At 47.2% G+C, this 27,992-nt stretch overlaps 1 protein-coding gene across 1 annotated transcript; it reads right to left on the bottom strand.

The window, feature by feature from the left end:
* On the bottom strand, positions 1-27,989 carry LOC118920179 (zinc finger protein 501-like). Its single transcript, XM_036900651.2, has 5 exons — positions 27,877-27,989; positions 11,765-11,852; positions 6,862-7,295; positions 3,895-4,021; positions 1-2,855 (listed from the first exon to the last, which is right to left on the bottom strand). Exons 3-5 carry the CDS (start codon positions 6,889-6,891, stop codon positions 1,567-1,569), a joined length of 1,446 nt encoding a protein of 481 aa, XP_036756546.2. The 5' UTR covers positions 6,892-7,295; positions 11,765-11,852; positions 27,877-27,989; the 3' UTR covers positions 1-1,566.
* Between the last annotated feature and the right edge of the window lie 3 nt (positions 27,990-27,992).

Here is a 27,992-nt window from a genome sequence, read left to right as displayed (position 1 = left end):
TTATGGAACTTTATGGTTTTATTGATATATGGGATTCTAAGTAAACAGTCCAATAATACAGACATAATCCAGTACTACTGGAGGGCTAGGTTAGACAAGAACAGCCACAGAGGAGGAGGAAAAGGGGTCTTAGGGCTTCATCACACATCTGTCACACATTCTCAAAAAATGGGTAAGCAAATTGTGGTACATCATACATACAGCACTTATTCAGTAACAAAAATTCATATAAGCAATCATAATCTCAAAAAGAATTACACAGCATGAAGCTTTATAAAGCAAACATTTTAGGATTTTTCTGTTACTGTGAGAGAAGTCAAGTCATAGTTGCCTGGAGTTCAGGTGAGGTAAGAGAGAGACTAAAAGAGCTCAGGATAGATACAATGTAAGAAATTACATTATCAGAATTTTGATGCTTTCAAACTACTCATATGGTAAACATGCAGTTTACACGTAACTCGTTCAAATAGAAGGTTAGATTGATTCCATCTGTCTCTCGTGTTCTACATCAAGGATTGGAACTATTAATGAGCAAGGTGATTGTGGGTCACACACACTCCATCCCTGGACCTGAGGACCTACCTCTCTCTCACCTATCCTTTCTTGTCTATGTAGCAATCAGATTCTAAGAATAAACAAAGCTTTCTTTTGAAAAACGGCCTAAAGTACAGGAAGAACACAGGTAAATGTACATACTCTTTCCACAGAGCCACATCCGCTCTAGTTGCCGTTCTCCACCATTGTCATCCAGTGTTTCTGCACAAGTTATGATTTCAGCCTGGCCCCTGTAGTCTTACAACCAGTGACACCAAAAAAACCCAAACTGCACACATGAAGGCACATGATTCCTTTGCAGTACCCTGGGGAACAGCATCCCCACAATAGTGCTCAGCACCTATGAAACTACTTTCTATTTGTGGAGGCACCAGAGGGTTGCCATGACAAATACACCCTCATCCAGGTTACCTCTTGGTCCACAGAAATCCTGGTATCTGGGCCAGAAATTGGAACAACAAAGCCCTGTGGTGCTTTTTCCTTTCTCCTAGGAGGCCTTGGGCAACAATGCAAGTCAGAGAACTGGGAAATGGTAAATCTTTTCAAACTGCAGATCATGCCCTGAATGCAGCTATTCTGAAGGCTACTACTTTGTAATGTTCTCCAGGGAACAGGACAGAGAACAAGACATCTGCCTTCCCTCATCATACAGGGGTGGCCGACAGAACCTGTTAAGTGTAAAGAGGTGAGATGGCCTATAAAAGGCTCCTGAAAGATTCCCACAATCCTAGAACTTAAGGGGGATCCTCGCTGTGGCTGTTCAAGAGGCAGGAGGCTCAACTTCAAGCAAGACGGCTCCCTCACAAAGATGCCCTAGCTCTATTATGTATGCTGAACAAAGACATCCCATGCTCCCTGCAGGACTGTGGCCTCTCCTCTGTTTGGACTCTGGAGCCAAACAAGGTTAGACCTTTAGATGAAATGAGGACTATTCCATTGTTTGTTAAAGTACAGTGGTTGTGAAGTCTTCGTTCATATGGAATTCCTCCCACACTTGTCACATTGACGAGGTCACCTGGTATGAAGCTTTCTGTGCTGAATGATGTGGGAGCTTTGGCTGAAGGACTTCCCACACTCCCCACACTCATAAGGCTTTTCTCCTGTGTGAACTCTGCGGTGCTGGATGAGATTGGACTTTTGGCTAAAGGATTTCTCACACTCATCACACTTATAAGGTCTGGCTCCAGTGTGAATTCTCTGGTGCTGATTGAGAGTAGAGCGGTGGCTGAAGGATTTCCCACATTCCCCACACTCATAAGGCCTTTCTCCAGTGTGGATTCGCAGGTGCTGAACAAGTTTGCATTTGTAGCTGAAGGATTTGCCACATTCACTGCATTTATAAGGCCGTGCTCCACTGTGAATTTTCTGGTGTTGAATGAGGTTGGAGCTTTGGCTGAAGGAATTCCCACATTCACCACACTTATAAGGCCTGGCTCCGGTGTGAACTCTCTGGTGTTTAATGAGCGTAGAACTGTAGCTAAAGGATTTTCTACACTCCCCACACTCATACGGCCTTACTCTGGTGTGGATTTGCAGGTGCTGAACGAGTCTGAATTTGAAGCTGAAGGCTTTCCCACATTCACTGCATTTATAAGGCCGTGCCCCACTGTGAATTCTGTGGTGTTGAATCAGGTTGTAGCTTTGGCTAAAAGATTTCCCACAGTCACTGCACTCATAGGACCTGGCTTCTGTGCGAGCATTCTGGCAATTACTAAGGATAGAACTTTGGTTAAAGGGTTTGTCACAGTCATCACAGTCATAGTAGCTTCCTCTAGTGTGAATTTGCTGATGTTGGAAAAGTTTGTATTCAGAGCTGAGGGATCTGCTACAGTCACTGTACTTGTGATTCTCACCACCCTTGAAGCTGCTGTGGGGCTTTGCCCTCGCCCCTCTGAGAGTGGCCTGATGCTGGAGAAGACTCAGCATGGCCAGGAAGTCCTCCCCAATTTCCCGATAGGTGAAGGGCTTCTCTGATACGTGGAATTTGCAGCTTGTCCCTGATGAGGCCCTGTCTGTCCCAAATAATTTCTCATCGTTGCACTTCTGGTGCTGGTGAAAATTTGGAGTGAGCCAGAAATGGTCTCCACAGGCCTCACAGGTGTGTGATTTCAGCCCAGGATGGGGGCCCTGGTACTCAACCACGCACAAAATGTCTCTCCTGAGCAGGACACACTTCTCACAGGGGTGAGTTTTCTGAACGGGTGGACCTGGATTTGGAGTCTTGTCCAATGCTGACAATTGTTCCACAGAAACACTCTGCACAGGAAATGTCTTCTCATTTTCCATTCCATACCAACAACCTGGAAAGCACAGAAAGGTTGGTGAAATGCATGTTGTCTTTGTGTGGGAGGGGGCAGCCTCACAAAGATGTGTGTCACACACATCACAGAATGAGGGCACAGAGGGCACTGGGATCAGGTTGATAAATTAGGGAGACTGCTTTGCAGCACAAAGACAAACAGGTCTTCTTTCTCTGCCCAAAGCCTACTGTGAGTGACACGTAAGTGCTGCATTGAAGTTTATGTCCAGGCCCAGGAATTTCTGGTGGCAACTGCCTCAATGGTGTTCCAAGACTATTTAAGGATGTGTGTACTCCTCAAAAGGCATTGTAAAAAGTAGGAAGGTGGGGGCAGACAAAGCTCACAAGTGAAAGTAGAAATGAGAAGCTAGGGATATGTCAAGACTGGGGAAATGGGGAGAAAAGAGGGAAGGTAGAAAAGGAAGTGTGGGCACTGGCCTTAGCATCAACATGCTGGTGGACACAGCCCAGGTTATGGAGATGGTGGGGTCACACCCTCCCCCAGCTGCCATTCACCAGGGTCAGGCTTCCTCTGAGCCCATCTTGCCATTGCTGGAGTAAGGTCTGTCCTGTGAAGCACCCAGGACTCTCTCCCTAAACTTCAGAAGAAAACTATATGGTCCCTGGATGATTCAAGTCCTAAGCTGGTATGACAGGACAGCTGAGGGGCTAGCACTGGCCCCGAGCAATTCTGCCCGAGAGACAATGGGAAAACTCAATCTTTAGAAGCAGCCCCTGGCTCTCAAAGGTAGTGTGACTGCAGCTATTGGCACAAACAGGAAGGAATGTGGGGAAATCTGGGCAAAACCCGGGCAGAGGTGCCATGGTTATGGATACAGTTACCCAGAGCAAGGACAAGCAAGGAATGTGGGCTCACCAAGGAACACATTTTAGTTAGGAGTTGCAGGTTCAAGCCCATGGGCCACAGCCCCTAGCCTGAGAACCAGGGCAAGAGGCAGTTCCTACAGTCCCAACGTGAGCACAGCCGCTGGGGAAGAAGGTGGTCTGCCCAGGGCCCTGGGGTGCTGTGAGAGTCTTACCCGGTGAGGTCACGAGTGCAAAGTTCTCCAGCATGACATCATGGTACAGGCATTTCTGAGTCTCCTCAAGGAGCCCCCACTCCTCCCAGGAGAAGTACACAACCACGTCCTCAAAGGTCACGCTGCCCTGGCACGATGGGGACAGATGAAACCACAGACAGCCACTCTCCCAAGGACCCACAGTCCCACCCTCACACCATCACTGTCCTCCCCCCCAGCTCCTCGTTGGGATACCAGGCCCTGGTGCCAATGATGTTCTCTCCGCGGGTTCCAACTACTCCCCGGGTCCAGCCCTTAGCACTATGCCAGTGGGCAGACAGATATAATCTAAGGTTAAGGACTGGCCTGCAGGGGCCTCACTAGCTTCCAGCTGAGCAATTCAATTCCCTTGGGAATCCACCGTGTATGTGCCAGGTACAATCAAATCTAATACCAATCAACTGGGTCACTGGGGCCTGAGCTCACACTCCTCCGCGTGTGCTCACACTCCTCCATGTGCACATCCTGCTCAGTAGTACCCCTCTTACATCTCACAGCCGCCAGCTCCCTTTGCCTCCCAGGTTACCCATCACGTGGCAGTGAGAGCACCTGGCAGTCTAACAGGATCTAGGCACTACAACAGACCTGGGGCACCTCAGGTCCACTATGAAGGCCTCTCAGCCACCCAGAACCACTGTGGATCTCAGATGCCCATGGCCCTGGTCCTTCAACAGTTGCAGCCCTTTTGTGTTTTCACCTACCCTCCTTTAAAACCCAGCACCAACTACCTTCTGTTTGGGTTTATTAAACTGCACTAATTTGTCAGGTCTACCATAAAGTACTACGAAGGGGACAGAGCTTGAACAAAAATAACTTTCTGACAATTTTGGCCACTAAAGAATCATAATCAAGGCAGGTCTGGTTTCCTTTGTGGTTTCTCTCTGTGGCTTATAGTGACTGATAAATGGCTATTTCCCTGTCCTCTTCTTATAAGGATGCTAGTCACACTGGATTAGGGCACAGACTGATAAAACCTTATTTTACCTTATCTCTTGAAACACCCTAACTCCAAATAATTACATCCTGGGGTGCTGGCCATTAGTACTTCAATATGTAAGTTTTAGGGGAAAACAATTCAGCCTGTAACTCGCAGATGCCTGAAACACCCCAGGCTCCACAAAAGGTCACCACGAAATTCTGATGGGATTCAAGCATGGTAAGCAGCACCCCCAGCCTCAGGGTCCACCTTGCCTCAATTACTCCCATGCCTCTGTATCTGTCCCACGTCCACTCTTTCATAGTCCTTGGCTGCCCACTAGATTATCCTCCATCTCCTCCCCTTTTACCACCACCCCTCTCCTCTACCTGACTGAGAGGCCACCTGTTCCAATCAGGTGCCCAAAAAGGAGGCCCAGACCCAGCACACTGCCTCTTCTTCCTGGCCTGACATTGCCACCATGCTCTAATTTCCTTTCCTGAATCTGACGTAAGGCCTCTACCCAGTCCACACAGCAGCCACCACCCATATGAGTCTAATGCTGAACCTGCCTCAAATTTCTAGATTGCTCCATTCAGTATTTTCTGCAACATGTCAGACCCTTGACATGGCCAGAAATGAAACTCCCGACATCCTCAATGGCTATTACTCCCAATACTCATGTCACCAGCCCAGTTAACAGAGCACACATGCCTCAGCTGCCGAGGCAAAAACCTTAAGGGATCATCCTGACTCTTCACATTAGAAAAACTTCTACTTCCATGGCCACAATTTACATCCATCTCAACCGGACTGTTGTGGTAGCTTCCTCCCCAACTGCCCCAATTCGTCCTCTGCAACTAGACGGAACACATTTTATAAGGCTTGGGAATTATCACCGTACGATCCTATTCTCCTTTTGTTCCTACCACCTCCAAGATAGATGCCCAACATCTTATTAGGAGGAAACGGGCTTCTCTGAATACTTCCAGCTCAGCTTCATCTTCAGGCATTTTGCACCTTAGTGGTACCTGCACCTATGACCTCATTTACCAAGTGCTGGAATTAACCTCCAGCCTAGGTCTGACATTTCACAAGAGTGCCAGACTCAAGGGCTGGGAGAATGGCTGGTGAACAGTCCCAGGCCACCACAATCTGGGACCCCCTTACATGTACAGGTTCCCAAAGTGCTCTGACACGGGAACCAGTGGGATGAGTCAGAGGCAGGCAACCATGGTGGGGCTGACTCAGTGGGCTCGTGTCTCTGCTCATCTCTGGAACCAGGAGACCTCACTCTGGCTTAAACTGTGCGATTTAGGCCTGAAGGCTGCCTCCCAGTATTAGCCATGTGACCTGCACGACGACTTAACCTCCCTATGCCTGTAACCAACCCTCTCCAGTCTGTTCCTTTAAACAGCCATTTGGGAAACTTTTATATTCCTCAGATCGTATTTCCCCTTTGCTGGGGCCCTCCAAGGCTCCCAGGGCCCTCAGAATGAAGGTCGTCTGAGAGTCTGGCAATCTCGGGTTCAGGCGCTAAGTACCCCTCCCTGCCCTGCCCAGCCCCCGAGAGATGACTGCACTGCCTCTGGCCTCAGTCCTCAGGGCTGACTCTCCCAACTCCGTCACCTTTAACAGGACTCAATCCTCCTATGCCTGACTTCCACCATCTCGCTGCCAGCCTATTCTTTCTGGATCACTTTCAGAACCCTATGTCACACAATGTCCCTGCTGTGTTCGCAGCCTTCCGTGTCTGCCAGGACACCCAGAATGGAGGCACAACGAACCGCCCACCCGCCAGTCCCAGTGCGCCTCAGCCTCACAGTGCTCCCTGCGGGCGGAAGGCCCACCCAGGTTCCCCGGATGCCCGAGTCCTGCCCCACGCGCCGTCACGCCGGCGCTCAGGACACGGGCCCCGCCCACGAGCGCCTCTCCGTCCCGGACCGCGAGCAGGGCCCGCACTCGGGACCCGAAGGTGGGTGGGGGCGGGAGGCCCGGGGACGGGCAGGTACCTGGGCCGGGCCGCTCAGGGCTGCCGCCATCGGACTCTGTGGACGCAGTGGAGCCCGGAGCTGCCCAGGGGTCCGGTCCCGCCTCTGTGTGGTCTGGACTCCTCCTCCTCTTGTGCCAACTTGGTCCGGCCCCCTCGGTCCTGACCCAGCACTCCCCGGCCGCGGTGCAGAAAACGGGCCAGAGGGCAGTCACGTGGATGCCTGAAGTCCCGCCCCGAAGCGATGGCACACACGCAAACACCCCTTTCCTGGACCTTCATTGGCTCCACACTGACGTCGCTCTGCGTAAGGTCCTCTGGGCAACGCAGTTCTCACAGCTCCATAGGCCCGGGCGAAGGGTGACCCACATGGGAAGGTCCTGGCTCGGATGGCTGGGGAGGGGCTTTGCTCCTTCCTAGGAGGCCATGTCTGGATTCCTGAGGAGTTGCCTGCAACTGATCACTTGTGTTTAGAGCATGTTCCTGGAGGCTACACTATTTCAGATGCCCCCAAAGATTACAAATGAACATGACATTTCAACAGGAGCTGGGAGCTAATAACCCTTTATCTTGATGCTTCTCCTATGTAGCGGCATCCCATCTTGTAGCCTCAGGTGTCTGTGAGTTTCAGGACATTGCTCAGGGACAAGAGATAAAAAAAGACCTCTGCAGGAAGCTCGGAAGAAGGTGACCTCACCTGTTGTACTTTTTTCCAACATCTGAAAGCAGGTGCTATGAGTCGGACCCTGACACAGGGAGAACCTACAACATGCTTGACGAAAATGGAAATGGTTCTAAAGGTTTCAAGGTCTAATCACGATGCACTTACTACTATAGCTAAGTCTTGGATTCTTAACAGAACTACAAGTTTAAAATACAAAGTTCTAACCTGAATTCCACCAAGTTTTAGATCCACCAATTTATGGGAATGCGGACACTCCATGGCATGTGCGCTCACTAGCTTATACAGCTTCAGATGCCGAGCCTTTGTTTTCTTTTGCTAACTTGAACTCACTAACAGACTCGGATCGGGGGATACTCATGCCAGGCCTGAGCACAGCGCACAGAGATGGGAGCACTCTGAAGTGTGCTCGCTCCTGTGCGCAGGTAGTTCAGACTTACTGAGTTTATCTGAATTAAAGTACTGAATAAAACTTATCTGTTCAGTGAGCTTAAGTAAGTGAAGATAATCTTCAAAGATGCTTTGAGGTACTCACTCCTGAACTGGGTTGCCAAAGATCATACTTACTCTCTGAAAATTATTCTAAGTTTCTCTGACAGTACCATGTACACTGAGCACCCGGGAAGGAACGAACTTGCTTGCAAATGCATGTGTGAGTGGACCACCGCATATTTATTAAAAAGTACAAAGGCATCTCCTTTATATGAGATTCCTTGAAAAATACAACAGGTGTACCCAGGATAACTTTTGGGCTCTTAAATTAGGAAACATTTTAAAGGTCGTATTGCCCATGGAAGTGACTAACAGGTCTGATGGCGGCGGGTGATGGAGCCATTCGAAAGGCTACCGAGGCGAGTCGCTGCTCATGAAGACCCCAGGGAAGACATGCAGATTCTCAATCACAGAAGAGAGCCTCGCTCAGAAAGAAAAAGACAGTTGTACAAGAACTATAGGCATACCTCATTTTATTGTGCTTTGCCAATTTTTTTTTTTTACGCATTAAATGTTTGTGGCAACTCTTTAGCACCACCTTTGCAACAGCATCTGCTCACTTCCTATTTGACATGGTGATACGTGATCCTGGATATTACTAGTGTGATTTTCTGACGCTGCCACAAAGATGCCCACCTAAGGTGGCTTACTTAACTGATAAACGTCACGTTCTGACCACACCCAGCAGCCATTCCTCAGGCTCCTTACCTGTGAGATTCATACTTAGGCCGGCCCTGCAACAGCATCTGAGTGAGCAAAAGGTAGAGGCACACATCTCTTTAAGTCAAAAGCTATAAATGATTAGGTTTAGTGAGGAACGCATGTCTAATGCCGAGGCAGGCCAAAAACTAGCCTCTTGCACCAAACAGCCAACACGTGACTGCAAAGTTCTTGAAAGAACTGAAAAGGGATACTCCAATATACTCAAAAATGAAAAAGGCAGAACAGCTTTATTGCTGATACGGAGAAAGTTTCAGTGGTGTGGAGAGATCAAACCAGCCACACTACTTCCCTTGGGCCAAACCGTATCCAGAGCAAGGTCCCAACCCGCTTCAATTCTGTGAAGGCTGAGATGAGGAGGCTGCACAAGTTGGGAGTGAAGTTAGCAGAGCCATGTTCACGAACTTGAAAGAAAGGAGCCATCTCCAAAACATTAAAAGTACAAGACAAGGAGCAAGCACGGATGTAGACACTGCAGCAAGTTGTCTAGAAGAGCTAGCAAAGATAATTAACAAAGGTGGCCACACTAAGCAACAAATTTTCAATGTAGACTCAACAGCCTTACTTTGGAAGATGCCATCTAGACCTTTCATAGGTAGAGTGCAAGTCAGTACCTGGCTTCAAAAGACAGGCTGAACTCTTGTTAGGGACTAACGCACCCTTAAGGCAACTTCAAAGTGAAGACAATGCTCACTGACCATTTCAAAAACCCAAGGGGCCTTCAGAATCACACTAAATCTACTCTACCTGTGCTCTGTCACTGAAACAACAAAGACTGGATGAAAGCTCATCCATTTACAATGTGGTTTACTTAATATTTTAAGCCCTACTCAGACCTGCTGCTCAGAAAAAAGAGATCCCTTTCAAAAATGTGACTGCTCACTGACAATGCACCTGGTCACCCAAGAGCCCTGATGAGATCTACAATGAGAATGTTGTTTCCATGCCTGCTAACACCACGCATCCTGCAGCCCCATGGATTAAGGAGTCATTCCGTCCCTCACGTGTTATTCTCTATGAAACACATTTCTCAAGGTCACTGCCATAGACCATGGTTCCTCTGATGGATCAGGGCAAAGTGAATCGGAATCCTTCTGGATTCAACATGAACAGCAGTTTGGAAGAAGTTGATTCCAACCCTCATGGAGAACACACCGAGGGGTTCAAGACTTCGGTGGAGGAAGTAACAGCAGATGTGGCGGGAAAGGCAAGAGAACTAGAATTAGCAATGGAGCTGAGGATATGTGACTGAATTGCTGCCAATTTCATGAGAACCTTCAACAGAGGAGGAGCTGCTTCTTATGGGTGAGCACAGAAGGTGGTTTCTTGGGATGAAATCTGCTGGTGGATATGCTGTGAAGATTGTTAAAATGACAACAAAGGATTTAAAAGCTACATAAGCTCAGGTGATTAAGCAGTGGCAGGGTTTGAGTGGATTGTCTCCAATTGTTAAGGAAGCTCAACTGTGGAAAAAATGCTATCTAATAGCACTGCAGGCTAGAGGAATTGTTCAGAAAGGAGTCAATCAAATCGGCAAACGCTGTTGCCTTATTTTGAGAACTTGCCACAGCTACCCCAACCTTCAGTAGCCATCAACATTGAGGCAAGAACCTCTACCAATAAGATTATGACGCACTGACTTGTCAAGCGGATGCTAGCATCTTTTTAGCAATAATTAGCAATTAAGTATTTTTAAGGTAAGGCACGTACATTTCCTTAGAAACAATGCAATTGCACACTTAACAGCCTATAGTGTAAACAGAATTTTTATATGCACTGGAGAACCAATTCATGTGGTTTGCTTTAATTGTGATCTTCACTTTACAGCGGTAGTCTGGGCCAGAACCTGCAATATCCCAAAGAAGGCCTGTAGCATTTCTGTTGCGTTTAGCAGAGGTCAGCGTAGGGGAGTGAGATATGCTGCTTTGACACGAGGATTATTTTAAGCTACAGTAAATGACTTTCCAGAGCATCCCTTATCTTCTTAAAGAGCAGAAACCTTTGAGAAATGAGTGCTGGAGTGCTATTTCCTCTCCTGAACAAGATTTTTGGCCTTGAAGGAGACAAAGTGCTGAGACGCACCTGCACAAACTTTAATCCATTGGTTTCCTCAAGCATTTACCTTCCACAGCTCCCAGTTTTTGCCCTGGGAAGTCTAAAATCCTCTAAAAACCTTTCATCTTGGCCAATTCTCAACACATTTACTGTTCTGTTGTTATGAAGCTACAAAGTCCAAGTTCTAACTACCCGTATCCATCACTGACAAAACAATGCAAGTGTTGACAGACCTTTTTTCTCATTAATCTGTCTTTTTAAGTCTAATTTTCAGGGCCACAGCTGGAAAACCTAAGAGTGTAGAGGAAATAAATGTTCTCATTCCTCCCCACCCAAGTGACTTTATCATAATTTATCATTCATAGCAGCCATGTTACCTAATTATACTGGATACAAATACTATTTAGACAATTTAGACATTTATACTCATCAAAGTCCACATGCATCTTCCCAACCCAGCATATTCTCAGTTCATTTTCCCTTCTCTTGAAACATTCTCCACTATGTTTACAAAATAAAAATAAGTATTTTGGGTGTTAGCTTTCTGTCAAACCTCCCCAAACCTGAAAAAGCCACATATTACATTTTCATGAAATTCTCTGAAATATCAACATCACACAATTTGTTGTTGTTGTTTTTAACCATTCAATACTGAATGCAGAATTCCTGGCAGATTAACTGGCATAGTTTATGAGACTACAAATGTAAAAAGAAAAACTTGGTACATTTGTGACTGAATGTTCCATAGAAACTTAGAACCCAGAGGCTGTATTTGGAAAAAGATGCTTTCCTTGCCCAATAGGCAAAGCAGAACCTAGAGATGCGGTTGTGTCTAGTACTAATGGGCACAAAGGAACAGCTGCTGAGAAACGGGAAGGCACAGGCGTTCTTCAGCCAATGGCTTGGGTTCACAAATCAGGGCTCTCCAAAAGGACAAACCAGGAGTGAAGGAGTAAACAGAGCCAAACATGCTCACCAGAATCAGAATCGTGCATCTACTGTGGCTTCACAGGAAGGTCCAGAAGGTAGTCTTGCTGAGAATGTACTGGACTCACTGCTTGTATCTATAAAGAACAGGCAAATGGGAGTCATTAGCCCAGACCGTCAAGCTCAAACACATTATATCAATACTATAGATGCTAACTATATTGCCAATTTTTTTGCCTAAACCTCTCCATCTGCAATATCCCAGGAAAATATGCCTGGAAACTACTCAGGATGCAAGTCATAACAGGGGGATAGTGCCGTGCCCATTCTGTGTTACATTCGGCAACATTAAATCCAACCTGCCAATGGTAAATGATCCCTTCAGAGAAAGAACCAACATGTCAGCAAACCACAACTGATCCACATCTGCGGATCTCAACATCCGCTCCAGTTTGAGATGTAAAGAGTAAAGGAAGGATTTTTCAATGATACCAACTCCATTCTGAGTAGGAAGATAATACCCATATGTAAGAACAGGAACCACTTAAAGGGTATGTTTGAGGCTAGTGTTACTTGAATCAGAGCAAGTGACAAAGAAAGAATACTAGGTCATTATAAGCTCATTATCATCACAACAGAAATCTCCTTGACTCACACATCAAACTTTCGGTTTTAAAACAATAGGTCTTTCTCTGACAAAGCTATCTTGTGTAGTTGTACAATGAAGATTACAATCAACCATCTGTCAGTGAATTTATCAGGCTGCACCCATGTCCCGATGGAGCACTGGGCAACTGGATGGAATCAATATGTTTTCTCCACTATTGGAACCTTCATATCATAATCTTAAATTTTTAAAAACGATCATAATATATACGCAGTTAGCTGTTTTCTCCTAAAAATGGGAAGTTAATTTGTGTTTACTAAACTCCTTTGAATATATATTTTGTTGTATTAGAATTAAATCAACAGTATGGAGGTTCCTCAAAAAACTCAAAATAGAAATACCATTTGACCCAGGAATTCCACTCCTAGGAATTTACGCTAAGAATGCAGGAGTCCAGTTTCAAAAAGACATATGCACCCCTATGTTTTCGCAGCGCTATTTACAATAGCCAAGAAATGGAAGCTACCTAAGTGTCCATCAGTAGATGAATGGACAAAGAAGATGTGGTACATATACACAATGGAATATTATTCAGCTATAAGAAGAAAACAAATCCTACCACTTACAACAACATGGATGGAGCTAGAGGGTATTATGCTCAGTGAAATAAGCCAGGTGGAGAAAGACAAGTACCAAATGATTTCACTCATCTGTGGAGTATAAGAACAAAGAAAAAAACTGAAGGAACAAAACAGCAGCAGACTCACAGAACCCAAGAATGGACTAACAGTTGCCAAAGAGAAAGGGACTGGGGAGGTTAGTGGGAAGGGAAGGAGAAGGGGAATAAGGGACAGTAAGATTAGCATACATAATGCAGGGGTCGGGGCACAGGGAAGGCAGTATAACACAGAAGTAGTGACTCTATAGCATCTTACTATGCTGATGGACAGTGACTGTAATGGGGTATGCGGTGGGGACTTGATTATGGGGGGAATCTAGTAACCACAATGTTGCTCATGTGATTGTATTAAAAAAAGAAATACTATACAACCCAGTAATTCCACTTCTGAATATTTACCCAAAGAAAACAAACACTAACTCAAAAAGATATATGCTCCCCTATGTTTGTGGCAGCATTATATACAATAACCAATATATGCAAGCAATCTAAGTGTCCACTGATAGATGGATAAAAAAATTTGAGATCTATCTATATGTATCTATATACACACACATATACAATACACACACACACACACACACAAATATTACTCAGCTATAAAAAAGAATGAGATCTTGCCTTTCACAAACATGGATGGACCTAGAAAGGTTAATGTTAAGTCCAAGTCAAAGACAAATACAGTATGATTTGCCTTACATATGGAATTAAAAAAATAAAATGAACAAAAAGATTCATAGGGAAAAAGCTGGTAGCTGCCATAAGGGAGAGGGACGGGGTGGATTTTAATTAAGTGTAGGGGATTAAGAGATACAAACTTCCAGTTACAAATTAAATAAAGTGTGGGGATGAAAGGCACAACACAGGAAATGCAATCAATATTGCTGTAACTCTGGTGACAGATGATAACTACACTTACAGTGGTGAGCATTTCGTAACGTATGTAAATTGTCAAATCACTCTATTGTACCCGACTAATATTGTATGTAAACTATAGTTCAATAAAAAAAAAACTAAAAAAAGAGACACCAGTATCCTCTTTCTACCATGTTAAGACACAACAAGGTAGCGGCACAAGAAGGCTGCCACCTGCAAAACAGGAGTTCTCAACAGGAACCAAATCAGTGGGCGCCTAGATCTTAGACTTCCTTCCCTGCTTCCAGAAATGTGAGAAATAAATTTCTGTTCTTTAAGCCACCCAGTCTATGATATTATGATTGAGACAAATTCCTTTTTATTCCTGAGTAGTATTCCATTACATTGATACAGTACAATTTGTTTATCCATTCAGCTATTTTTGAGCAACTTTTGGATTCTTTTCCCTCTTTTGCTGTTAGAAATAAAGCTGCTTGAAACATTTATGTACAAGTCTTTGTATAAACATATGCCTTTTATTTTCTTTGGATAAACACCTAGGAATGGGATGGCTGGGTTGTAGGAAAGAAGCCGTGTAACTTTTAAAAAATACTTCCAAACTGCTTTCTAAAGTGGAATGGCACTTAGAGAGTCCCAGGATACCACGATACAGTGGGGCTACACACCGGTGAAGGGCTGGGACACCTTACACTTACCTGTGCAGGTTCCATTAAGCCCTTCGCAGACTGTTTTAATGGAGAGGTTATAGCTAAATACAATCACGTCAGGCTTGGATGGGTTCAGGTCCCTGTGAACCTGTGCCTGGCCCTTGAGCCAAGTGAACTGGGGTTGGATGTCTGACCTCTGGGCCTCGGTGCTTCACCTTGCTAGCTCTGGGTCCCTGAACTAAGATTCAACCTCCTAGTGCCTCAACGACTTCATCACTCTTCTTCAGTCTGTTCCGTTCAACAAACAGCCTTTGGGAAACTTTTAAAACCTTACTGCAGTGTACCCCCTTTGTTTAAAAATTTCCATAGCTTCTAGAATCCTGACAATGTAGTTAGAACCTTCAGCCTGCTATTTTGGGTGTGACTCCGCCTCAAACTGATCCTCAGAGGCACAACGGACCCCAACTTTCCCAGATATTCCCAGCTCAGTCGCACTTCCAAGCCTTTACACACTGCTGGTCCCTCTGCCTGTAATGAGACAGGGACCATGGGTGTAGTCAGAGCGGGGGGGGGGGGGGGGGCTCCGGAAAAATCAAGGCAGGATATTTGCAGTCAGAGCAGTGTAACCTCATGCAAGGAAACCCCCTACCAAAACTGTTAAACATTCAGCCCTAGAGTCATTCTTCAGTGAGATCAGTTAATATTTCCCAGATAAAGAGGAGTAGCACGTTTCATGCATAAGATTCACTTTAGCATGCTAAAAGGCCCAGGCCTATGTGCTGTCTTTCCTCCTCCTGATCTGATGAGGTTATTTGCATCTGGGCAATTAATAATGGCAAGTAAGCCCAGCCATAAACAACATAGTAAAAGGCAGAAAGGATTCCACCTTAAAGATAAGATTGCATTTTAATACCCAGAAAGTCAAGAAGTAAGATTCTTAACTTACTCTTCAGCAAACAATGCCTCAGCCCACCTTCAGGGCTGGGCAGGTGGCCTTGTTTGTTCTGCTCCCAGACCAAGACGCCGGTATCTCGGGGAGAAATCAGAGCAGGCAGTTCCTTGTGCTCTTAATTTTAAATATTCAGGGACCACTTAACAAGCCCACACCCCTAAGCCTTTTTTCACGTTCTTAAAAATCCTTAAATGCCTATAAACCCCGAGACAACGCACCACCCCGGGCTCTCCTGTCCCCTCCTGGAGCGAGCCGGGGGCTCAGTCCTCTCACTGTCTCTCTCAATAAAAGCCTCTCCCTGGCTCTCCTACTTCGGGTGCTTGCAAAGTTCATTCTTGACTCCGCGAACAGGAACCCCGGCGTCGGTAATCCTCTCCCACACCTACACCCGCCCGCCGGCAGAAACACGGCCCGCCCACGGGCGCCTCTCCGTCCCGGGCCGGGGCCTGGGCAGTGAGGAGGGGGCTCCGCTCGCGGGGCCGGGAGGCCCGGGGCCGGGCAGGTCCCTGCGCCGGGCTCCCCAGCGCGGCCGCCGCCATGAGGGCCTGTGGGCGCAGAGGGGCCGCGCGCGGGCCGGCGGTTCCTACAGTCCCAGTGCCGTTCATCCCGGGAGGCCCCGCGGCCTAGCCTCGCACTCGCCTTTGTGCAGCCGTGTCAATGACTCCTCGGACCTCTCCTCGACCGCGTCACCCAGCCCGACCCAGCGCTCCAAAACTCCAACCCAGACGCACACACCCGAGAAGCCAAAATGACCGCCCGGGCGAGGACGCAGGAAGTCCCGGCCCACGATGGGTGTCCACCCGGAAGAGCCTCTGTTCCGAACCTTCAGTGTCTCTGCGCTACTGCCGTTGGACGCAAAGCATAGCGGGTAATGTAGTTCCTACCGCGTCTGAGGCGGCAGATAAGGGCGTTTCTCTGCTGACCGCCCGCAGAATACTCGCGAGCGGCGCCGGGATCCAGGGTATTAGAAGGGATTTCGTCCCTTCTTAAAGGGACAGAACTCAGGTTTCTAGGGAGTATTGTGTGTTGCCTACCGCTGATCACCCACGTTTGCAGACGTGTTATATCAGATTCCATGAAGTTCAACTTGCTCCCAGAATCTAAACATGTTATTTCAGATGCTCTCAAACACAGATCCAAATTCACATATCATCCCCGAGTCATTCAGACATAAAGTGTGTCCACGGGTAGCAGAATCCACTACACATAACGTTGCAATTCCAATCTACACACTGTGAAGCGTTCAAGTCGGTTTTATCAGTCTCTGTTGTGTCAGGGACAAGAAGAAAAACACTCCAGATAGGGCAATCACAGAAAATCCAGTAGAAGGATGTTGGGCTACCCTCAAGTGGGAATACAAAGGTGGATCCCTGTAGTTACCAAGAAAGTATCTCTCCTGACTATATATAGTAAATTATTACGTCCAATTTGGCAACACTTTCATCCATTTAGTATCTTTTTTGGATAGCCTGATAGTTCCTTTTGCAAATCTGACATCAACCTCAAATGACTTTGGAAGACGCTGTTTTGCATATGAGATAGTGGCTGCAATGGTGAAACGTGTATAAAAAGGGTGCTCTGAACCCCAAAACGCAGGGGATAATTTAAGTCCATGATCTCATGTCGTTGCAAAGTGGCTAGCATTTCCCCTTTGATTACAGGGACTATTCTGCCTGAGGAATCACTATTATCTGAGAAAAACATACAAAACGCAAAGTAGAGAAATTGTCGATAATAACCCGTAGTGATTCAGATATTATGTCACCATTATCTTGAGGGAAATAACTTGAAGGTAAAAACGAGATCGCAGAGAACTTTTAGCAGTGGTCTGAGATGTACAAATAAGCTGATCATGTGACTATAACAATCACTCTGAAGATTTTGTCTCCAAAATATGATTCTTCCGCATTCTTGAAATTAAGCAATACCAGCATTCAAGGAAAGTTAAAGGGGCAGAATTTAAAAATACACAGGGAAGCTTGTCTTGTTTACTCACTGTTCTAACAGGTGATCAGTGAATAAGTGTATCTGGCTTTGAGAACTTATGGCAGATACATTTGGAGACATTAGGACACAAAAAGGACAGAAGACTATCTTCCTGGAGGTTATATTGTATTCAAAGAAGGCACAGGAATCGTGGAAGAAGAAATACCATTATATAGTATGTTAGAATGTGGTAGGCACAATGGGAAGACAGTAAGGTAAATGTGTTTAGAAGTAGAGCACGGTATGTATATTACATAGCACAGTAACGGAGCCCTCTACGATTAAGGGCAAAAAGTTAAAAAAAAAAAAAAGAAGCAAAAATGAAAGAGATAGGGATAACTATGTGGGTATTTTGAGAGTAAGTTCTAGGCAGAGGAAAGTGGCTAGACATGGTGGGGGGAGCCCTGAGAGGCTTTGGACTCCAGCTGAGGTGGCCATTAGCCTGACGTGCTCACTGCAGACATTCTCCGGGTGTGTGGGCGAGAAGCCTCGGCTCTGCCTCTGGGAATCTGCGATGCTCCACTTTGGTGGACTAGGGCCTGGAATCAGGCAGTCTTATTTTTCAAAGAACCATGGTTTTCAAGTTTGATTCCTGGACTTTCACCATCAGCAACACCCGGGGGCTTATTAGAAATGCTCATTCTCATTTCAGAACCCAACCCAGTGAAAAATAGACATTCTGTGGAACAGGTCCTATAATCTGTTTTAATCTTCCAAGTGAGTCTGGTATAAAATCAGATACATTCCATCATACTGTGTGGTTTCTGTGGACCAAGTCTGTCTTTCTTACAATAGGGTTTTTTAATTGATAAAACAAAAGAGGGCATCAGTACAGGTTATTTCCCGATACAAAAGCATTGTATACAATTATGAAGTAGAATGTGAAAAGTCTGTATTTTTACCTTTTGGGAAAAAATGTGTACAGTATAGCCTTCTCTCTTTCCAATTGTGTCTGCACACAAGTGCATCACTGTGTTTGTGTTCAAATATATTCCTTTATATTGTTTTTCTCAGTAAAAATAAAGTCAGACTTTGTATACCAATCCATGTTTTTATTTCCTCACTTAAAACATCATGGCCAACTAAAGGTACTTTCTCATTTTACACCCTATATACCTCCCGATCCTTCCTTCTCTTGAAACCTTGTAGACCTAAAGCTGCCTTCTTTTGAAAGCTGCATTGCATTTTGGCCAGTCAGCTGCTATGAGGCTCATAGCTACTCATCGCCTCTAAGTCCCTGCAGGGTCCCTTCTCCAAGGCCAGAGAAAACTCCTCAGAGGTGACATGAGTCCTTCAGTGCTATTCTAACTTCTCTGAAGTTCCTGCAGGGCATAAAAACCAGACCAGGTAGTGATGGCATAAAGGCTGGGAGGCTGGCAAGCCAGGGGTCAGGTTCAACTTAAATTCTTGATGTGAAGTCCGTGAGGCCTCATCCTGAGCCAAGGGCAGGTGCCAAGATTGCATGGACAAGTACGCAGAGAGAAGCCAGCGGTGCTCAGGTGCCACAGGAGGCGTGTCATCTTCTGGAGTAGGAGGGTGTGGGGCCTCAGCCTCCGGAGGACAAACTTGGGATGCAGTGGCTGGAGGCACCTGTCATGTGTGTGAGGGTGTCTGCTTGGAGCTGGGGGCTGAGGGAGCCCAGCCTGAGGTTTAACACCCCTGCCAGGGTAGGGCTGCTCCGAGATGTCCAGCTCCCTCCACAGGCATGATCTGCTGTCCGGTGCAGGTTTAGAAAGTGCCCTGGCAGGGGCATGGGAGGATGCGACCCCACCCTCTGTCCTGTCCTTCCCTGAAGGACCACAGACCTGCGCTGCACATGGTCCCACACCTGAAAGCAGGAACTCCATGTACTTTGCCACTTTTTGGTCATTTATGGCAGAGGTATGAGTCAGTCTGTTACTGCATCACAACCAGAACCCACAATGCACTTGAAAGGTAACAAAAGCAGATCTGAGTGTTTACAAAACTAAGACTCTATGTAGAGCTTTGTTTATTCTTTGACAAATTGGAGTTAAGTTCTGGAGTCTAACACGTGCATCACAAAATGTACATCTCCGCACCCAATTTCCAGACTTTGATATAATCTGACGAATAGTCACGAGGGATTTCCAGAGCAACACCATCAGGATGCGAGCCAGCACCTCTGAAGGTGAGCCTTTTTAATTTTCTTGCTAGGATGTACCCCACTAGAGTCTAAGAGAAAACATGCAAGGGTTGCAGAGAGTTGGCAACGGAGGGAAAGAGGCACTGCCAGTCGTGGTTATTCCTACTATTAACGAGGTAGGTTCTGACCGCCAGAGAGCATTCAAGTTCAAGGAGCGAACGCAAGATCTCCATGATTCTTACGTCATCCCAAACTGAAAGCGTGCCCTTTGAATAGCTGCCCATTTCCCCATCCCCCCACTGGAGACTGGAGACCACCATGCTCCTCATTAGGTCATATAAGTGGAATCATATAAATCATGTATTTGCCTTGCGGTGTTTGGCTTGTTTCACGTAACACTGTCTTCAAGGTTCACCCATGACATAGCATATTTAAGAATTTTGTGTTTTAAAAGCTGAATATTCCACTGTATGTATACACTACATTTCATGACTCTAGTCATCTCCCAACACACAACTGTGGCTTTTCCACCCCTAGACTATTGTGAATCATGCTACTATAAACATGGGTGAACAAATACGTTTGAGACCCTGCTTTCAATTATTCTGAGTGTACACCTAGCAGCAGAATTGCTGAATCATATAGTAATTCACTGTTTGATCTTCTGAGAACCACTGTGTAATTACTTACACCGGGTTTGTTTTCTTGGCGGTCCAGTGAGCACCATGAGGTCATGACTAGTGTCACTGTTACGCAGGGCTGAATCCTGAGGTCCTTGCAGACCAACCTTGCAGGTATAACCTATGAGCCTACAAATATTGAAAAAGTGATTAAATAAGTGGTGGGATGTTCTAGAGGGAACTTAAAGCCCAGACACCACACACCACACATGGAGCCTTTGGTTTTTTCTGTCTAGTGAGACATGGGTGCCCCTGACAACGAGCACACGGGGGCCGAGTGTCAGGAAGCCTCAAGACGTCAGCACAGAGGTGCTCATCAGCCAGTGGCTTGGGCCCACAACCTTGTTATCAAAAACGGTAACACAGAAGATAGCATGTGAAAGGGGAAAAACATGTTCACCAGGTTCAGAAGGGTGTTGTCACTGATTAACCTCAAAATAAACACGCCACATTAGGGTACCCGTGGGGAGAGAAAGGGTCAACACTTTATAATCTCCATCATACAGCATTCTAGACCATGCAAACCAACCTACTGTAAGGGGAAGTAAGTCAGCCGTTGCCAGGAGGGCATGAAGGGCAGTGAGGGACATTATTAAGGGTACAACGTAACTATAGGGTGGTGGTCAGGCTCATCTGGGCAGGTGATTGTGATGACAGTTTCATGGGTTGTAAGAATTTCAATTTACCAAACTACAGCTTAGTATGCGCAGTTTATTGCATGTCATTTATATCTTATCAAAATTTTGAAAATACGGTTCAAAATAAAAATCTGGATTTCCTGTTTTTGTAAAATCCCCTATATTGACTCCACCATCTCTCTCCTCATGCCCCAGGAGAGGGAGCTGTGCCTCGGTGGTAGCAAATATTTGTGAGCGATCAAAGTTATTTCCACTTTATTAAAAAGGAATGCAGGCTGAGTCACAGAGGCCACATCACTGACCAAGAGATCTCCCTTCTATGCTGGTTTTCCTCCCTGCACAGCAGAAGCCTTGAGATAGGCAGCCCAGAAAGGCTACAGGAACCATAACACCCTTAGATTATTTCCTCTCACAGTGATCTCAGCTACGTAAGATTCAGTTCAGGAGGTTTGACAATTCCTATACCTGCCCATCCTTTATAGGGGTGATGGGAACACTGTGAATGTCCCTTTAAAGAAGTTACACTCCAACTAATCTGCTGCAGTCTCCTCACTCCCTACTAATCCCACATTTCCTTAACATTTATGATTCCCCCTGTACTCTCTCAGCCAGTGGCACTAAAGGATTCTGGACCCCATGGCACACAGTTCTTTTACAGGAGCTGAGGAACAGATTTCATTCATCAGTGCTGAGTACAATGTAAGGGCCCCTGTGAGTAGTTTTACTCTCGGAAGCCCCAGAGGTTGTCACAGGAACTGTGTCCTCTTCAGGTTGACCTCTAAACCTACAAAATAACATGACATCCAAGCTACAAATAAGGACCACGAAGCCATGCAGCTCTTCCTGGGAGCCTTGGATAAGAATACAAATTAGCCCAAAATGAGAGCGCTATATTCTGCCATACTGTCCCACCTGAGGCACACGGGTTTGGGGTCCCAACAAAAGGCAGTCACACCTTCATGCTAGCAGAACTCAGTTTTTCTCAGCAGAACAACTCAAACTGTAAGAAAAAAATGAGAAAGGAGTGAATGCCCAGGCTTCTCACAGATCCTTCCACAAATAGGAGAACATCGAGTTTTACTTTGCAGAACAGTGTGATGGGTGGATGACTGCACACCACAGGCACATTCCAGGGAGTGAAATGGCTGCTTCAACAGAATCGAGAGCGACATGAATCTGGCAGAGTCTGGGCAGCTCAGAGTTTAAGACAGCTCCCACATATCTAAGATTTAGTGGTTAGTCACATGTATGAGATTAAATTCAGGTAGATGGCATCCTCATGAGGGATACTGTCCAGTTATAATGAATGCAAGAAATAGCACATTCCCTATACATTTACATTAATTCCCTAAGCTTCCTATGTGAACTTTTTGGCATTCAGTAAGGTAAGGCCTTCATCCAGTGTGAATTCTCTGGTGTCTTAAGACTGGTGGTGTAAAGAACTGCCTACATCCACTACACTCATAAGGCCTTTCTCCAGTATGAATTCTCTGATGCTGATGGAGCTTAAGCTTTGCCCAAAAGATTTCCTACATTTACTGCACTCCTAAGGCCTTGATTCAGTGTGGACTCTCTGGTAGTTAAAGACACTAAAACTGTAAGTAAAGAACTTCTCACATTCACTGCATTCAGAAGGTGTTTCTCCAGTGTGAATTCTCTGATGCTGAATGAGGTTGGTCTTGTTGCTGCATCATTCCCACATCCGCACACTCCTGAGGCCTTTCTGCAGTGTGGACTCTCCAGTGGTGAGTGAGGTGGTAGTTCTTCCCAAATTCACTACATGGGTAACATCTTTCTCTACTGAAGTCTCCAGTAATGAGTGTGTGTTTACACTTGAAAGCTTTCACACATCCTCTCCAGTAATAATGACTTTTTACAGTATGAAAGTCCACTAGTTTCCCAAGTACACAGCCCGGCTGGATTTTTTTGTCCTGTTTCTTAAGTGGCATTCCTCTAAATTAATTTCATGGAAGCTTCTGTAGAGTGAATGAGCCAACCCAGTTGTTTTTCCCATTATGTGATTTGATCTTTTACACAATCACTGCACAGTTACCATTTCCAATGTCAGTGTTGGAAGTGATTTCTTTCAGGATCTCATTTTTATTTGTTAATTTGTAAGCACATATACACGTGTATATTATAATAAATGCTAAAGTCATAAACCAAAAAGGAAAAAAGAAAGTCCACTAAACACGTGGCACTGCCCCTTGACTTCTCCATGGTGTGAAGTGATGTTGCTGGAGAAATCCTGAGCTGGTCAGGAATCCCTTCCCAACCTCCCCGTAGCTGAGGGGTTTCCATAACACACAGAACATGTAGCTCTTCACAAAGAGGCTTTGCTTCTCAAGTGTTTCTCTCCAACATGCTGCTCCTGGTGCTGTGGAAGGTTTGCAGTCCAGTGAAACAGAATAGCTGCCCACATGCCCAGCAGGTGCGAACTCTGTGCCTGATATGTGTTCCCTGGTGCTCAGTCAAGTGCCAGATGTCTCTCGAGACTGGGCCACTCACCTCCCAGGGATGGGCCATCCGGGCAGACGCACACCTTCAGAGTCCTGGCCTGTGACACTCCCACAGAAACGCTCTGCCCCCTCTCAGCTCCACATCAACGACCTGAAAGGAATGGAATGCTAGGAGCCCATGCTGAGCTTGTGGCAGCTGCCCCTACTGAGTGTGCTCAACAAAGTCAGGATGAACCCACGAATTATTTGCAGAACCAGAGTTTGTTCAGGCTGAATATGGGGCTGCTTTGCTGTACTGGAGAAGAAAAAGCACAGAATGGGGAATGTCTCACAAGCTGAAGGACGTAACTGTGGGGTCTGACATCTGGACGAGAGCACGGTCTACAACCTGTTTTTCTGAAAATCCCTTCCAGGAGGTTCTTGTTTGCTGGTGACACATGAGTGCTGTGTAGAAGGCGATGTCCAGGACCAAGAATATCCAACTGCAACAGAGCAGCTCATGCTCAAGGACTATTTAGAGTCGCCACAGCATGTGGAGATCAGTGTGGGAGAGCCCTGCAGAGGGAGCGCTGAGGAAAGCGGGTGAGATGAGGAGTCCTAGTGGTGAGAGTCATTTCTGCACAGATGTAAGAGCAGAGGTGCTAGGTAGAGTTGACAAGTAGACAAAGTGCCAAAAATGGTGAAAAACAGCAGAAATGAGTTTTGGCTTGGTGTTGGCAAGTGGCATTGGTACCAAGATATTCATCCATTAGAATCGGTTTCTGCTATAATTTGAATACAGCCCTGACATCAGGTGCCACTCCTGAAGACTAACTGGGATCCCCCCGAGCCTGTATTTCTGTGGCTGGATTAACACCGAAGGCTCTCTACCCTACTCCCAAGATGAGCAAATACTGGCACCCAGATGGATACAATTAATAAAGGAAAGACTTTACAAAAGAGCAGCCAGAGCTGGACCAGCAGAACTCAGGCCACGGTGGCCACAGGAGAGAAAATATTACAGAAAACTCTGGGGAAGGATCTTGTAAGAACAGACCGCGGTCCGTGCAATTAGCAGTGATAGCACTTCTGGAACAGGCGGCCGGAGGAAATGCCACCTGCGGGGAGGCGGCAGAACCTGGGGTCTCAGCCAGGGAGAGGCAAGCAAAACAGGAGCAGTCACAGCGATTGCGAGATGCCCGACTCTAAATCTGTCCTCGAGAGGCAGCGGGCAGGTGCTGGGGCTGCTCAGGGTACCTGGTGGTCATTGAGCGTCACCAGCAGTGCCCTTGGTCCTCAACTTGGAAGGACATGCCAGCCTCTGGGGAAAAAGGGAAGAGCAGAGAACTCGTCAGGGCACAGGGGTGGGCATGGGGCCCTTCCCCAGAGAGGGTATAAGGTCAGAGTTCTCGGGGGCCACATCACAGCCTGGATGCCTCTGCGCCTCATCACGGAGAGCCCACTCCTCAGAAGTTCACAGCCATGTCCTCAGAGGTCACAGTGCCCTGTCATGAGGGTGACAGGTGAAACCACAAACAGCCCTTCTCCTGAGTACCCACAATCCATCGCACATTTACCTACCCCGCCCCGGGAGACAAACCAGGCCCTGGTGCAACCTGCCCTGCCATCTCCTCAGGGGCTCACAGGCCACCCAGTCCCGTATCAGAGCATGAGGCAGGCACCCAGTCAGAGGTCTGAGCTGCAGCCCTGGCCCAGATGTCATCCACCCACTCCTGCCAAGCTACTGTCCTGATGTGATCAAAGTTAAGTAAGTCTCAATACCAGGAACTTGGGGCCATCACACAGACTCCCTCCCCAAGCACACTCGCTCTAGATTCCACGTCCCTCACTGCCCTGGGCACCACAGGCACATGCCCACGGCCACGATACCCCGCTGCCCCACAGCACGGGCATCTCCCTGGCCTCTCCACGTTACTTCTGTGTTAGTCACCTCCTCTTAACTGTACCAGTGAGGGTGGAACTCCTGTCCTAGGGTTACAGGGATGGCCAAACACAGGACACCTGACACTGGACAGATACAATCAACAGTTTATTCATAAAATACACTCACAGCCTGGGAGAGAACCCCACACACCTTACAGGGGCACAGGAATGCTGTACACTGGAAAGGAGTCAACAACCAGGGTCTGAGAGATGCAAGTTTTATAGGATCAAGGGATGGAATACAAGCTGGTTCCCTCAGGATGACGCAAATGGGCCAGTAGAGTACTGAAACCCACTTCAAAGGGATAAGCAGCAACTGCTCTGGTTCCCTTGGTAAAAAAGGATGCTTGGCTAGGTGACCTTATCTAAGATTACAGCGTAGGGAGGAGAAACCGCAGACAGGCCCATGTGAGGCGCTCTGGGTTACACCATATGTCAATGCAGCAAATAATAATGGGTCTTAATTTTAGGCCATAAAAACATTGAGTTACTTGGCAAATTCAAGCAGGATCCAATACTACCCCAGAACTCTCAGGCCTCCCACTAGGGGTGGGAACACCTAATCCTATGAAGGTCTCTGCCTGGCTCTGTTCGTGCCTGAGGCCAAGTCACACAGAACCAATTGTGGATCTGATACCCGTGGTCCTGTTCCATTTCTGTGCTGCACTCAGCAACGCCGACCTTCTTTGTCCACCTAACGCCCATTCAAAGCCCCAGCCCCACTTATCGACCACGCAAGTCATAGTTTCTCAGAGACGACCAAATTTGCCCGTGACCGTACCCACCTGGCTGAGTGAAATAACCCAGGCCCCATCAAAGTCCTGACAAAGTCTTAAATCCACACAGTGATGAATATGCAAGGTCTCTGGCTTGAGTGTCATCCTGCCTCCGTCACTCCAATGCCTCTGCATCCATCTCGGTCCACTCTTCTCTTAGAAGCCATGGCCACCTACTTGTCTGTCTGCCACACCTTCCCTGCATGGCCACACAGCTCCTCTTCTGCACTTATGAAGCACAACAGGTTCACTCAAGTACCCAAACAAGATATCAAGTGCTCAGCCCCATCCTCCACTTCATGGCATGTAAAGAGCTTTATGACCCTAACATGAAGATTATACTTCCTAAATGTAACCACAAGTCACTCACGTGAGTCCACACAATAGCTACATTTTGAATGTCCCCAACTTGAACCCCTTTGGATGTCCCAACTTGTGTGTCCAGCTGATTTACCGCCTCCACTCAGTAGTTTCTGAAATACCTCAAACTCAGTATGACCAAAACAAAGCTCCCGATTTTACCAGTGAGTATGACTCATACCACCAAACTTCCGCACCTCAGTCCCTCCATCCCTACAGCTGCAAAGACCAAACACACTGGAGTTAGCCCTGATTTGGTTTCCCTCCCTTACCACCCACATTAGACGAGGTTCCTCTTTTTAAATACATCGAAAATCCAAAGACAAATTCTGAACCACAGCCCTGACCCATTAACCCTCACCTAGACTATGGTCATAGCCTCCACCTTGATCTTCCTCGCTCCTCCCTCAGTCCCACAATCTGTTCTCCATTTTACCATCAGATGGAGCCTGTTTGGATCTTGGTAATATCACCAACCTCCTCTTTTCCGAACCTCCCATTACCTCCTGAATACACGTGCAACTCCTCAGTCATTCCTATCCAGACACCTATGCACTTGTTCTTTGTTCACACCAGAAAAGAGGGCCTGTCAGCACCCCCAGCTCAGTTAAATACTTTAAGTATTTGCACACTCTCCTACCAGCTCCTGCGTTAACATCGCAGCTCCACACTTGTTTACATCGGTTGCCAGGAGTGGGAACACCTTCATGTAAAACCCCAGACATGGACTTAGAAACCTGGGCTTGGGATTTCTCTAGGGTCCCCTGACCCAAGGACTTGGAAAATGGCACGGAAGAGTCCCCGGACACCGCAATCCAGAGAACATCTGAGGAGTCAAGGCCAGTAGGGGATTAGGCCACCCTCTACAAACCCACGTTGGTTCCATAGTGCTTCTGCAACCTTGGAAATCTGTGGGAGGAGGCAAGGCTTAGAAGAATGCGACCGCGGGCAAAGGGGAGTTGATGGGCTCACACCTTCCTGTACGCTTGCCTGGCCACGGAGCCCGCGACCTCGGGCTAAGTGGCTAACTCCGGGCCTCCGCGCTCAGTGTTGCCTTTTACCAGAAGCATGTTCTTGAACAAAGTTTCAACCTCCTAGTGCCTCAATATCTTCATCACCCACCCTGACTCCGTTTTTCCGTTAAACAGCCTTAGGAATCACCTAAGACGCTAACGTCCTGTTCCTTTCTTCTTAGACATAACCCTCAGCCGGCTCTTCCGGGCTCATCTGCGCCTCGCATTGTTCTTTGCAAGCAGAAGGCCGCCCCAGTTTCCCCGGATTCCCGAGTGCTCCCGGCTCGGCCGCACCTCCAGACTCCGCGCGCGCGCGCGCGGGTCCCCCCGCCCGTAACCGGCCCCACGCGCCGTCACGCCGGCGCTCAGGACACGGGCCCCACCCACGAGCGCCTCTACGTTCACGGCCAGGGGCCTGGGCGGCGGTGGTGGGGGCTGGAGGTCCGGGGACGGGCAGGTACCTGGGCCGGGCCCCCCGGCGTGGCCGCCGCCATCGGGCTCCGTGGGCGCAGCGGGGCCGGGCCTCAGACCCGCTTCTCTGCTGAGCGGACGACTCTCTCACGCCCAACCTCTTGTG

The sequence above is a fragment of the Manis pentadactyla genome (genome assembly GCF_030020395.1).
Source record: "Manis pentadactyla isolate mManPen7 chromosome 15 unlocalized genomic scaffold, mManPen7.hap1 SUPER_15_unloc_1, whole genome shotgun sequence".
NCBI lineage: Eukaryota > Metazoa > Chordata > Mammalia > Pholidota > Manidae > Manis > Manis pentadactyla.
Note: the sequence above shows the minus strand (reverse complement) of the source record. Positions and strands in the feature narration are given on the sequence as shown.